We start from the raw sequence: 15349 nt of genomic DNA on the forward strand, positions 1-15349 counted from the left end.
TTCTGACAAAGGTTTTATTCACATCTATCCCCCTTTACTGACTTGATGGAATTCTTGCTGTTTATCAAAGGTTAGATTGGCTTTTTTGAACATAAAATGTAATGTCTCATTAGCTGGAAGAATCTTTGGTTGAAATATTTCACATTTTGAGGGATACAGGTGAGAAAGATCAAAAGATTGAAGCCCAGCAGTTCTTTTGAGTACCATAGTAAAATTTTCTTTCATAGATCATTTTCTAGACTTGCTGTCTTCTGGACATTCACCTTCTCTGTGTTACCAGAAAATTCATTGTGAGGTTTAGGAGGAAAAATGAATGATACAGGTGGATTTTGAGTGCAGATACCTGTAGTAGAGCAGTAAATAAAAACTTTTGTGTTTGTTAACATGAATAAAACAGGATTTTCATACAAATTTTTGCTATACTAGATCTGTACAGAGACACAGTCCATGATAATACTATGATTCTCTGCAATGCAGACTGCAACATTTGTCATAGTCAACTAGACATCTGTTTGTTACAACCCGGACCGGACAGACCAGAGGGCCGTAGAGGTTCTGGGATCCCCCCGGGCTAAATTAAGGTGAAACGACGCCAAACGATCACTTTGAACGCTTTATTCGAACAATCCAAACTGCGGAAGGCATAACGGTGGGCAGCGTGGGTTGCAGCAAAACGTTCACAAGAAGAGAGAAAAGAGAGGAATAAGGAAAAAAAAGAAAGAGGGGGAAAAGAAAAGAGATAGTCACCACCCTTGGATCCCGCGATGTCGGCGACGAGCGTGGCAATCTTCCCGCGATGTCGGCGACGAGCGTGGCAATCCTCCGGTGATGGGCGCGCGCCAAAAAATGGAGAAGGGTTCCCTTGTTTATAGTCCCTGCTTCCCTGTCGGCGTTGTGTGTGCGCCTGCGCCGGCAGTTGCTAGGTGGTCGTAGTCTGCCTCCTGGGGGTTGCTGGGATGAAGGCCGAAGTCTTCCTCAGCTGCCCTCTAGGTGACCTAGGTCCCACTCATGTTCTTGTGGAATCGCCTTTCTTTAGCCGTTACTCAGTTGTTTATTCTACCGAATATTTGGCTGTCCCTACCCCCACATGTCTTTAGATAACTAAAGAATGTCTCAACACCTGCAAGCGGACCCCCACTTGTCTTATACAAGCAAGATTTGATTAACAAACAAACTCAGGGTCACACAGACCGCACCTTGGTTGCTACAATGTTTGAGACATTGACAGACATTAACTCTTCCAGTCCCTCACACTGTTATAGTCACTTGAGGGTAAAACACCATAACAAACCTTTTCAAGGACTGTCTTACCATGTGTTGAAATAGACTTTGAAGCAGATCACAGGAATCACTCCTGAAACATTTCTATATGTTTCTCTTCTCTCCTTTTTTAAAATCACAGAATCATGCAAGTGGAAAGGGATCTTGATGTGAGCAGCCATAAAGGTGACCTGGTTGTAAGGGGAAAAATACTGATAGAGAAAATATCTGCCAGCCTGGGAATTGTGAGCCTGAGAACTAGATCTGTGGACCAGAAGCATGCTTAAGAAGTGAAGGTGGCCTCTTTGAAGTGCAGCTGGATACCTAGAAGCTGGAGACATCCTGAGATACCACTAATAAGCACAAAAACAAGGAACTGTAACAGCAACTTATCATCTGAAAAGGTAAAAAATAGTCTGGAAAAAGGGGAAAACACCCTGAGAAAGTAAGAATCAGTAACTGGCATTGGCTGTTCTAACTGCAAGAACTGGAAAAGAGTCCGGAAAAATAAAAATTACTAAAGAGTGGAAATAAAATTACTAAAAAAATAAAAATAAATAAAATAAAAATTACTAAATAAAATAAAGATTACTAGAGAGTAGAAATAATAATCAACTACTTGCTGTTCCAGTTGAAAAATAGAAATTAACAGCATCCATTGGCTGCTCAAAGTGGTGGTATCCTACACCCCGTTGTGTGTCTGTAATATAGAAATTACTTATTTTTTACCCAAAAGGGCGCTTTCCTCTCTCTGAGAACTTCCCATGCTGCACATACTTTTCCCTTTCCTACTCCTAAACAGGTCAAAGTCCCTGCATGAACTTTCTATGAGAACTCCTAGAAAAGTAATTGGAATATCACCAGGGAGTCCTGGCTGACTCAAAACTCTGTGACTTGGATCATCTTTGAAGTAAGACTCTGTCTGTTATTTTATTGGCCCCCCTTCTGGGGTCAGTTCAGTTTGTCCTCCCTTCTGGGATGGTTTGGCCCCATTCTGAGATCGGTTTGATGCACTCGGTACTGGTAATATTATGAATATACATATACATACACATGTACATAATTAAACATATCTGCTGTTATATTATTGGTAAGTTTACTAGTGATGAATTTGTAGCAACCTGTAATATTTTATATATATATTTGTTGCTGCTATTATTGATTGTTGCTTTTACTGATTACTTCTATACTATTGATTGCTGATAATAATTTGTAATAGCTTTATATATATATGTGCTTTATTAATCATAGGTACACTTGATATTGTGTATTGCGGAATCCTACAAATCAACAGCGGCAATCTCTATACACCTACAGGCTGGGTAACCCTTTAGGTTATGACAGACCTCTGGGCATCTCTAGTCCAACGTCCTGCTTAGAGGAGGTCCAATTTGAGTTAAGTTGCTCAGAGCATTCTCCAGTAGACTTTTGGATATCTCCAAGGATGGATATTATATCACGTCTCAGGGCCCCCAGGTTTAACCACCCTCATGATGAAAAATTTGTTTCCTTAAGTCAAGTAGGAATCTTGCATGTTCCAACCTGTGTCCATTGCCTCTCATCCTTCCCCCGTGCACGTGCAAGAAGAGTCAGGATCTGTCTTCTCTATGCTTTTATATTAGTTCTGGATACAAATAAGATCTCCCTGATCCTTTTCCTCTTTTAACCCTGCAAAAACCAGCTTTCTCAGTCTTCCTTTTATACATCTTGTGCACCAGCTCCCTAACCATCTTCTTTGGAGTCCTCCACTGGACTCAAGTACACAAGTATTTTCCTTGTTCTGCGGAGCAGAAAAATGGACACCACACTCTAGATGGGATCTCACAAGTGCTGAATGAAGGGGAAGAATCCCTTTACTTACCACGGTGGCTTCACTGCTTCTAGCACAGCCCAGGATGTAGTTGACCTCTTCTGCAAAGGCATGCTGCTGACTCATATTCAGTTTGTCCACCTGGACCCCAAGATGCTTTTCTGCAAAGCTCTCTCCTAACCAGTGAGACCTCAGCCTGTCCCATTGCATGCGTTTTTTTGATCCAAGATGCAAAGCTTGATATTTGCTTTTCTTGAACTTCATGAGGATCCTTTTAATCTATTCTTCCTGACTCAAAACTTTTCTGAATAACATCTCTGCCTTTCTTTGTATCAGATGCTTCCCACAGTTCGGTGTCATTTTCAAACCATCCACTGTTTGTTTCACCATGGCTTCCAGCTGTTACACCTTCCTTGCTTCGTGTGCTTCAAACTCTTGTCTCCATGGATTTTCTGCAAAGAACCTGTCAATTTTCCCTTCATTTTCCCTGATGATGCATGGTCTGTTCACCCATTCCTTAAGTTCCTCCACCTTGTGACTCACTGCCTTGTCTGAAGTACATGTCACACAAGAGAGGCCACCCCAGCCCAAGACCTCTACAGCAGTCTCCACACCCTGGAGCTCTGTCTGGGTCAAGGCTTCCAGTGTGCTGGGGCATTAGCAGCAGTCAGTGTCAGAGTGGTTCCCTGCAGCACTTTGAGAACAATGTTGGACAGTCTTCAAGTAGCTCCACACAGTTTTGAGCAGATGCTGGGTTCTTCTGCATCCCTGCTTCCCTAGCTGTTGCAATTTCTTCTCTGACATTTTTCCTTCATAGGGAAAATTCAGGTGAAAACTACAGGGACACCAAGATGGGATTTCCATGAGAGGTAATGCCATTTCAGTTAGGCCTTCCCTTCAGCATTTTGGGTGCTTTCAATGAATTCTGGAGAGGAGAGCGAGCTATGCAAAAGTGATATGTGCATCACCATATTTCGCCAGGGTTGGAGAACAGTCCCTGGCTCAGGACTTTCTTTTTGCAGTATTAATGTCATTCCAGACTCTCCTTATAATAATAGATAAATAAGCATTTTGACGTCAAAACTAATTTAGTTGTTTCTACATTAGCTGTAATGAATCCATGTTCTTTTTCTATATAATTCAAAAAGCTCAACTGAGATGCTATACGTTTTTTTCCTGTTCTCTTTGCATTCATGTTCATATTAAGAAAACGAGGAATAGAACAAAGAAATGTAAACAGAATAACCTTAAACCATTTACATGGCTGCTATTTATGCATTCATATATATAAAAAAAAGATAGTAATTGTAATCATATAGTAATACACCTCCATATTCATATCCCTATAATATCTGCATTATCTGTAGCTCTCATTAGAGGACTTTACAAAGACAATCATATCCAGTTTAAAAAAAGCATTTTTTTTACACCAAAGCACAATGGAGATTAATCTATAATGTCCTCATATTATACACATTTAAATGTATTAAAGTATGTTCTTTAAAATAGTTTATATTTGAGTTTTAAATATTAAAAACCCTGAAATGTTTTGAAAAAATTTTAGAGTAATTTAATTATTTTAAATTCCTTTTCAATAAATTACTCTTTCCTAACTAAATTTTGAAAGTTTATCTTTTTTCTAAAAAGATACCACTAATGATAAGCTTCATGCATAGTTGTATTTCTTTTCATACTAGTTTCACTCTAAAGAAAAGTATACTTTTTTCTTTTATTTTAATTATTTTTTTATTTATAGAAAATATCTTCACACTATAAGAAGCAGGATTTTACAAAACATCTCCTAATGAAAGAAAAGGATATAGATATGAATTGAATGTTGAAGTTACAAGGCAGTTTAATAATTAAAAGAGTGGAATTGCTTCTGATTGAATAAATTTTCATTTTTTGATTAAAAAAGGATTTATATTTTTTTAAGTAGATGAGTCACTGCTCACAGATCACATTATTGAAATTCATTCACCACTCTTTGTTTCAGAATTTCTTAAAAAAATGTAGAATCAAATCATACACCAAAATACTGAAAGCTCTGTCTCATGTGTATATCCAGAAAGATAGATAAGTATCTATCCATTTATCTATGTATGCTTTCTGGTCATTTCTATTATTATTCAGCTTCTAATTTAAATAAGAAAATGTATCATTTAACTAATATCAGTTCCTTAATTTCAAGCTTCTGAATACCAGACAGGATTTCTACATTAATATAGATAATTCCAAATTCTCTAAATTTTCTGCATCTCCCTATGTCTTTTTCTGAAAGGGAGCCAGCTTCTATTGAAGCTTGAGAGTAACTTAGAAGATTTTTGGCATTCTTTTTCCCTCCCAAATTATCATCCAGGTGTACCTCTGCAGCTGTTCAGCATTCTGGCATGTGTTCCTATGATCCATCAGTTTTCCTTTTGAGTCCCAGAGCGGTGATTATGGAAATGCTTAACTAGGACTGCTGGGCTTACTTCACCTGTGTAAGAATTTGATTTCATAACTCCTTTGCAGAACCCATGACCTGGGGTAAAACAGCCAGGTAGTCCAATACAAGTGCAGAGCAACAAGCAAGTGGAGAGCCAAGCAAGTGGAGAGCCAAGCAACTCCTTACATGACAGGAGACGTGCTATGACCTGCTGTCCTCCACTGAAAATAAAAAGGTTTAAATTGTCCAAAATCATTGGATAACCTTAATTTAAATAATTCTGTATGGAAACTGCAGCTTGCCTTGAATGAGCTGTATGGCTTTGAGAGTTTGTATTAATTACATGTGTTTTGAAGACTCACTTTCTAATGAACAATTTCCAGATGGCAACCTTCGTTTCATTGTTCCTCAGACTATAAATGAGGGGATTCAACATTGGAGAAACAACAATGTAGAAGAGGTAGAACAGTTTATCAGCATACACTGGGCACAAGTATAAATTGGGAGAGGAGTGGCTGGAGAGCAGCCCTGCAGAAAGGGATCTGGGGTTGCTGGTTGGCAGCAGGCTCAATATGTCAGCAGTGTGCCTTGGCAGCAAGAGGGCAAACCACATCCTGGGGTGCATCAAATGCAGTATAACCAACTGGTCAAAAGAGGTGATTATCCCACTGTATTTAGCATTTGTGCAGCCTCACCTTGAGTACTGTGTGCAGTTCTGGGCCCCACCATTTAAGAAGGATGTTAACACCCTTGAATGTGTTCAGAGGAGGGCAACAAAGCTGGTGAAGGGGCTCGAAGGCATGTCCTATGAGGAGCAGCTAAGGACTTTGGGTTTGTTTAATTTGGAGAAAAGGAGGCTGAGAGGTGACCCCATTGCTCTCTACAGATTTCTGAGGCAGGGAAGTGGAGAGGGAGATGCTGATCTCTTCTCCCTGGTATCCAGTGACAGGACATGTGAGAATGGTTCAAAGCTGCATCAGGGGACGTTCAGATTTGACATTAGGAAACATTTCTCTATAGAGAGGGTGGTTAAACTCTGGAACAGGCTTCCTGGAGAGGTGGTTGATGCCCCATGCCTGTCAATGTTTAATAGGCATTTGGACAATGCTCTCGACAGCATGCTTTAACTTTTGGTTATCCCTGAAGTGGTCAGGCAGTTGGACTAGATGATCTTTGCAAGTCCCTTCCAACTGAAATTTTCTATTCTATTCTATTCTATTCTATTCTATTCTATTCTATTCTGTTCTGTTCTGTTCTGTTCCATTCCATTCCATTCCATTCCATTCTAATATTGTCTGAGTTTTCTGATGTAGGTCTTTGGTACACAGCTCTACCAGAGCTAACATACAGGGCAACCAGAGTCAGATGTGGTATAGGGTAACCACAGTCAGATTTGAGGAACAGGTGGAGAAAGTCCTTTGTCTTCTGAAGGAATCATCAAACTGAAGGAATTATGAAACTTCAAACTGAAGGAATCATCAAAACTGTCCTGATTATTTCAGTGTAGGAAATAATGATCAAGAAAAAGGGGATGACCACAAAGCTAAAGACAATTATATAATTTCTTTCTGTAGGTGTCCACACAGGCAAGTGTCCTGGTTTCGGCTGGGACAGAGTTAACTTTCTTTTTAGTAGCTGGTACAGTGCTGTGTTTTGGATTTAGTGTGAGAATGATGTTGATAACACTCTGATGTTTTAGTTGTTGCTAAGTAGCGCTTATCTTAAGCCAAGGACTTTTCAGTTTCCCATGCTCTGCCAGCAAGCAGGTGTGCAAGAAGCTGGGAGGGAGCAGAGCCGGGGCAGCTGACCTGAACTAGCCAAAGGGGTATTCCATACCATGGAACGTCATGCCCAGTATATAAACAGGGGAGAGTTGGCCGGGAGGCGCGGATCGCGGTTCAGGAACTAACTGGGCATCGGTCAGCGGGTGGTGAGCAATTGCATTGTGCATCACTGGTTTTTTTTCCTTCCCCCCCCCCTCTTTTTGTTGCATTCCTTTTCATTACTATTATTATATTTCATTATTACTATTGTTAGTATTATATTTTAGTTTAGTTATTAAACTGTTCTTATCTCAACCCACGCGTTTTACTTTTTTTTCCTTTGCTTTCTTCCTCCTCACCCCACTGGGAGGGGGAGGGGGAAACGGCTGCGTGGTGCTTAGTTGCTGGCTGGGTTTAAACCATGACAACCTAACATACCAAAGTTGCAAGGTTAATTTTCCTCTAGATCTGCACACATACTTTCTTTTTTCTGACACACTTTGGTAAATTGGTGAATAATGGTATGTAATGAATGTAAAGACATGTTGCCAGTAAGCTTTCTTACCCTGCAAAGAATGTAGCTGCATCTAAAATTCCTACTACAAACGTTGTCTTTCTTATTCCCAGGCTGTAATAGGGACAAAACAGATATGAGTTTAATTGTATAAATGCTCACTTTCACATGCCCATTGTTGTTCCTAGACACAATTTAATTTATAAGTACAGAGAAAGCTGGAGTGAATCCTCCCCCAAACTACAAATGGGTTTCCTCTCAAAGGAAGAGTTTGGATCATTTCAAAAGAATCTGTGAGTGAGCTACAATACACTACAAAAGTACCAAGTGCTTTGTTCAAGCGTACCTGCATCTATGAGCCAACACTTGAACATTTTGAAGGATGAGGAACTTTGGCATCAAGGGCCAGTTTATCTGTGTACAAGGAACTGTGGTTTTCCTGAATATGCACTTTATACAAAGCTCAAAATAAAGGAATCTAATGGTCAGTCACCCAGAAATACCGAAGCAGACTGCAATACTTAGTGATTTCACTGTGTTTATCCCAAGTCTTTTTCACAGAAGAGGCATAGATTCTGTACAGTAGAAGGTTAGCATTAAGAATGAATTGGGCTGTCTAGTATCCACTAGTATTTTAGATTCTTGAGATGAGACTAGTCTCCCACACTTTAGATGTCTATATAGTAAAAAGCCAAGACAGTAACTACAAGAACAATGGAGAGAGAACAACATTAATCACAGGACAGATGTCAAAGATAAATGAGATTAGTTGGTCTCCGGAATCCTTTATTATGTCTAATGACAGTACAAGGAAATTCGAATTAAGAATTTATCTGTTTTAAATGCTTATACTTAGAACAGAAATAGCCAATCTCCTTCTTCTGTTCCGGTCTCCAGTAGGTCTGTGATATGATAGAACAACAGTAGACAGAGCCTTTGTATTATACCCATGGCATTGTATGATTTGGGGCATATTCCTTCCCTTTTTTGTGTCTTTGAGGACAAGAAGACTCAATCAGTATGTGAAGCAATTGTGGAGTTTTGGAGACAATACAAATGGTTTGAATTCCAAACCTCATGCTGAGGGAATGTATGCTGCAGAGTCTGAAATGAATTGTTCTCTTCCCTAATGACCTTGTGTAGGGATGAAGATGCCAGCTGTACCTCTCTGGGCAGTCCGAGTTCTATGCTCCAGTGCTGATTTGCTAACAAGCTCCCATTCTGCAATCAAGATGTATCTACATTTCCCTGGGCTCTAGTTTTCTGTTCCTCCCGACTTAGGAGTGGAAAAGATATATCAAAGAGAGCCTGTGTATTCAGAAGACAGCATGTTCTTACGGAGGTTTACTCCATTCCAGACAGGGAGTGAGTCTGTCCCCTTCCCTTCCCTTCCCTTCCCTTCCCTTCCCTTCCCTTCCCTTCCCTTCCCTTCCCTTCCCTTCCCTTCCCTTCCTTCCCTTCCCTTCCCTTCCCTTCCCTTCCCTTCCCCTCCCTTCCCTTCCCTTCCCTTCCCTTCCCTTCCCTTCTCTTCCCTTCCCTTCCCTTCCCTCCATCCTATGCACTTATTAGTAAGGACAAGATGATAGCTTATACTGTATACATTCAGTAGCAGATGGTAGAAGTTTAGGTTTTTTTCAGGGATAAAATACAAGCATGATGCTTGTAAGCCTGTATGAGGGTAATATCATCATGGTTCCCAGCTTATTTACAAACAGTGAGGGGGAGTTCTCAGGAAAGTATGGTCAGCCATTGATAAGAGGAACACTGCATGGTTTTTTAGGTCACTAACAGTGTATAAAGGTGACTCTTGAGACTTGTAGAAAAAGAATATGAGGTTAGAAATAATCTCCAGGGATTGGAATCAAACTCAAAAGAAGACACTTTCTTTTTTGTATTAATAGTATTGATGCCTGCATGTGGCCTAGCTAAGCTGGCTTTGACAGAGATCAACTCAATAAGTTAGTAAGTCTTAACAGCTACTCCACAGACTAAATCTCACTGCTTCTAGAAGAGCTGAATAGATCTCCAGATTCCATTGATGAGAAAAAAAATATGACTTAAAGGAATAAATTAATGTATATTAATATATATTCAAAAAAATATCATTTTTATAAAATGGAATTACTTTAAAAAGATTTAATAAGCAATGAATCATTTGGTTTGGCTTTGTTTAGCCTAGTAGGGAATTCATCCCATTTAATTCAGAAATTCCTATCCAAAGTGCAAATCAGATAAAATTAGATGAGATGCCTTATTTCTTACTTGCATGTCCATTCTCAGTTCCACCTGAAAACCGGCATTACATATAGGCTTGGAGAATCTATAGAACATGCAATCTAACCTTCTTCACAGTAGTGGTAAGGGAAACCTGACTACATATTTGGAGGAAAAAAGTCAATCAATCAAAGTAAGGCAAAACAATCCTAAAGGAGGACTACAACATCAAATTGCGTATGAAGGGTGTGAAATTTACTTCTGTAATTGTAGGGGTGGGATTCAGCTTGAGGTTTTAAACATAGGTATCACAATGTAGACTTGAGCTCATTTCAGTTCAGTTGTCTACACATTTAGTTCCATTTGAAAAGCTGTAGGGTAACCAAGGCTTTGCATTGGGTGGGCAGATAAGAAGCAAGTCCAGAGAAGACCTGTGATTTTCTTCAATGATGATTGGAAACCAGGCAGGATACATTAAGAGAGCTCAAGTGATGCTAGATTCCTTTGTGAGTGCAAATGAGTCAAGCGTTTAGTTTAAACTAAAATTGGTCTATATTTCCTTTATAGTCACTTTATTGTCATTATTGCAAAATAAATAATTGCAAAGAGTCATTCTTCTCCTCCAAAGAAAACTGTCTAAATTAGCTTGGTAATTCCTAATTCCATTTCCATTGATTTTACCTGTCATATAGATGACTACATTAGAATCAAAAAGACAGCTAAAAAAGATTTGAAATTAAGATGGATAAATTCCTAACCTGAATTATTTTTCAGAATACAAGATTAAATAATTGATCGATTAATCTGTGGATATATTAAGTACATCATGCATGCTATTATCTTATTTACTGTAATAAGGATTGAAATAGGAGTTTGGGATGCATCAGACTTTTCTAGGGAAAAGCACTGCTAAACTGTTTCAGATGTCTGACTTTTTCTGAGATAAGCAAGAACCCAGATACTGATTTTAAAGAAGCCATTTGTGAATTGCTCTGCAGTGTATTTTAAATGTCTAGGAAGAATCAGTACTGCGTTTTAGATGTCCAGTGTGATAGATATATCTCATTTATATTTATTCTATTTTAGGGATGCTCAGAAACGTGATGGGAACAGAAAACAAGACAGAAGTAACAGAATTTGTGCTGCTGGGATTGTCTCAGACACGTGAAGTGCAATGCTTCCTCTTTTTCCTCTTCCTCCTTTTCTATGTCATTGTCCTTCCAGTAAACATTCTCATCATCCTCACAGTCAGGGGAGATCCACAGTTGGACTCCCCAATGTACTTTTTCCTAGCTAATCTGGCTTTCCTGGATATCTGCTACTGTTCTATTACTCCACCTAAGATGCTGGCTGATTTATTCTCACAACAGAAGACCATCTCTTCTAGAAGCTGCATAGCACAGCTTTTCTTCCTCCACTTCTTTGGTGGAGCTGAGATCTTCCTGCTCATAGCTATGGCTTTTGACAGGTATGTGGCTATCTGTAAGCCTCTTCATTATACAACCTTAATGAGGAAAATGCTCTGTTGGGTCTTGGTGGGGACAGCATGGGCTGGAGGATTCACACATTCAGTCATCCAGGTTGCATTTGTTGTTCATCTTCCCTTCTGTGGCCCCAATGAACTGGACAACTTCTTTTGTGATGTTACACAAGTGATTAAGTTAGCATGTACCAACACTTACATACTGGAGTTTATCATGTTTGTCAACAGTGGCCTAGTCATCGTTATATGTTTCATTCTTCTGCTGATTTCCTACGGTGTCCTACTAATCCATCTGAAAACAGGCGTCTCCAGAGGGAAGAGCAAAGCAGCATCTACCTGCACTACCCACATCATTATTGTCTTTGTTATGTTTGGACCAGCTATATACATCTATTGCCGGCCTTTCTGCAGCTTGCCCCTGGACAAGGTGGTGGCTGTGTTCCACACCATGGTTTTTCCCCTCGTGAACCCCATGATCTACACCCTGAGGAACAGGGAGATCCTCAGTGCCATGAAACGTTTGTTGCTGCAGTACTTTCTGGGGAGAGGGAAATAGAAGGGAAATGCATTCATAAAGTACAGAATTATAGTATTTTTTTGTATATGGAACAGTTTTCAAGAAAAATTCATAGGTCTATCAATAGTCCGGAATATTAGTGTAGAGTTATTTTGATAGAACATGGATCCAACATCTACAAAACGGTTAAAATATTAGTAATGTCTTTGGAAAAGCTACAAAAATTCCTTATTTCTTATAGACAAATATTGAATGTTATCGCCTTGCTTTGTAAGGACTAAATATTTCCAATGCAGTGAGTGAGAGCATGCACAAAGTAACTCAACAGTATGTTAATAAATATAACATCTTTAGAGTGACTAACAGTTTAATGACCCACACAAATGCTTAACTAGCTCTGGAAGAATTTTGTAAATAAATGGGTGTAAATAACTGAGGTGTAAAAAAAAAGAGTTAATTGTACAGTAACACAGTTGAAGGTATGGCTCATTATGTCATGTTCAAGTAATGTGCACAGCTTCCTTCCTTTTGGAAGTTTTGCCCAAATATTTAGATTATGTTTTCTGTTAAGTACCTCATTAGTGAGGTGCTTAGATTTACATCAAATCTGAAATACCAAGTGGCAACGCTATGCATAATAAAAATTAAAGTTTGATACTTTATTAGAATTCATGAAGCACAACTATCCAAATACTGGGGGATATAATCAGATCTATAATGGGATGTTGTGGCTGAGATATATCTGGAATTTACATTTGAGTTAACTGAACACTGTGCATATTAAACCTGTTGTAAAGTTGTCTGTCATGTCCGGTTCCTTTTCAGAAAGGCTGATGCTCAGCTAGTCAGTTCACTGCCTAATACTGACAACACAGGTTGAAAGATCTGCGTCTATTTGTTCTAAGGAAGAGGAAACTGAAGAAGGCAGAACTTTCTGGAAACATAGGAATACCAGGACTCACTTCAGACATTTAGAATGTAAATTTTTTTTCTTTTTTATGTTGATAGACGCAAAGACCCTCCCAGCTTCTCTTATTTTAAGATGCATCATTTAAAGATGATTTAAACCTTGCCCTGGCTTGCAGATTGCTATAAAACACTGTTGTAGAAGAAGGTGGTGCTTGCCACTCTTACCCGAGAACTGTATGATGAGATGCTGCCCCTTTGGATATTCTTCAGTACAGTTTGCCTCAATATGACTGAGGTAACTAAATTGCTTCAGCCAAATCCAGGACCAAGTTCCTCTTGAGCATTGGGGGACCAACAGCTGGTGGACAGGAGACACCAGCACTGTAGCCACTGTAAATGGAGATGAAGGACTTCCAACAAAGACGGTTGCTGTTGAAAGTGCTTTAGAGTTCGTTTAGGAGTTGAACACTGTTCAGGGATTCAAAATTCCTTCAGAAAACAAAGAGGCAAAATGAACAATTAGGAAGTGAACACTAAGAAAGAACGTACACCAGATGAATGGATGGAAGTGGAATAGGTGAGGATGGGCAGATGGTTGAGAGGGCAGGGTTATGTATAGAGAACTATGTATGCATATATACATACATGTATATATAAGTACAGTTTTGTATAGAGAACAATGGATGTATCGGTAGGTATATAAATGAGTGCATGTGGAGGATGGCTAGAGAAGGATGCTGTCCTGGTTTCGACTAGGATAGAGTTAATTTTCTTCCTAGTAGCTGGTATAGTGCAGTGTTTTGGATTTAGTAGGAAAAGAATGTTGATAACACACTGATGTTTTTAGTTGTTGCTAACTAGTGTTTATACTAAGGCAAGGATTTTTCAGCTTCTCATGCCCAGCCAGCCAGAAGGCTGGAGAGGCACAAGAAGTTGGGAGGGGACAGAGCCCAGGACAGCTGACCCAAACTGGCCAAAGGGATATTCCATACCAAATGATGTCATGCCTAGTATATAAACCGGGGGGAGTTGGCTGGGAGGGGTGGATCGCTGCTCGGGAACTAACTGGGCATTGGTCGGTGAGTGGTGAGCAATTGCATTGTGCATCACTTGCTTTGTATAGTCTAATTCTTTTAGTATTATTATTGTCATATTATTATTATCATTATTTTTCCTTCCTTTCTGTCCTATTAAACTGTCTTTATCTCAACCCACGAGGTTTTTTTTTTTCGATTCTCTCCCCCATCCCACTGGGTAGGGGGAGTGAATGAGCGGCTGCGTGGTGCTTAGTTTCTGACTGGGGTTAAATCACGACAAATGTAAAGGCAGACAGATGGAGAGATAGAGAAGAAGTAAATGGGATGGCTAGATTGATGCAGATCTTAGGATGGGGACAAGGAAATAGATGGAGGTTTGGGGTTTTTTTTAAATTAACAGAAAAGTTGTGTATGTAGGTGGAAGGATGGAGGGAGAAACACAAAGAATGTCTAAGGATGTATGATAGTGGGTAGAAGAGATCTGCAGAGGGATGGATGAATGGATGGAGCAAATGAACAAATTAATGGACAGATGGATGGAAATAAAGCATGTAAGGAATGGAAAGTAGTGATTATTAGATATGTATAGAATGGTAGGAGAGATACGGTAAGCAGGAAAGGGAATAAGGGGAAAATAATATATGGGAACGTATGCATAACAAGAGCAGATGAAAATGGGGATTGATGCATGGATGGGTGGATGGCTGGGATGAATATAGGAGTGGATGGTGAAAAGGACCATGTCTAGTAGGGTGGGGCTGACTGCCTGTTTGTTCCTTTTTTACTGGTAAAGAACCAAATCAACAGCAGAGCAAATTAGATCCAGTAAAAGTTTTTCTCTCAAGTGCTGGGCGTTAGCATGAACATGACTTAAGGGGAAATCCGATTCTTTGGGTTACAAGGATTTTGTCCCATGCAGCGAGGAAGTTAAGTTTGATTCTTCAACAGAAATTTCCTGAGCTTAAGCTCTGTAACGGTGAAAGACAGATGGCAGATTTTAAAGGTCTTTGAAAGTCATGTCTTGACTAATACCTGAATTGGGTTCTTGGGGCATGAGTGAAAAAGAGCCAAGGTTGTATTTCAGATGGACTCAAATACCAGGAACCTTGGGTAATCAGAATAATGGGCCTGTAACTTGTTTCTGCATTCCAACAAGAAATTATTGGGTAATACAATGTAATCACCATGTCCTGGGTAGCCTTAGAGCTATAGGGCTTGGGATTTATTTTTTTTTTTCTGCAGGGGTTCCCTCAGTAAGAGGGTTATAAACCGAGGTGAAGCTAGGATTTTAGTCAGATTTTAAAGGAAGCTCAAAGATCTGGCCAGGACTAAGCAATGAGCAAAGCTCTTGGGAGGTATTCTTTTTCATATAGATCTTGTTATCCTCCTTAGGCCCCAGAGTTGAATTCAGTCC

At 39.5% G+C, this 15349-nt stretch overlaps 1 protein-coding gene across 1 annotated transcript; it reads left to right on the top strand.

The window, feature by feature from the left end:
• The first annotated feature begins 11092 nt into the window (after positions 1–11092).
• LOC127026411 (olfactory receptor 4N5-like) lies at positions 11093–12028 on the top strand. Its single transcript, XM_050911639.1, has one exon. It carries the CDS (start codon positions 11093–11095, stop codon positions 12026–12028), a length of 936 nt encoding a protein of 311 aa, XP_050767596.1.
• Positions 12029–15349: the final 3321 nt, after the last annotated feature.

This window comes from Gymnogyps californianus, chromosome 28 (assembly GCF_018139145.2).
Source record: "Gymnogyps californianus isolate 813 chromosome 28, ASM1813914v2, whole genome shotgun sequence".
NCBI lineage: Eukaryota > Metazoa > Chordata > Aves > Accipitriformes > Cathartidae > Gymnogyps > Gymnogyps californianus.

What these genes read in the sequence shown, in the direction of transcription:
- LOC127026411 (XM_050911639.1), top strand. Translation starts at nt 11,093, where the DNA reads ATGGGAACAGAAAACAAGACAGAAGTAACAGAATTTGTGCTGCTGGGA.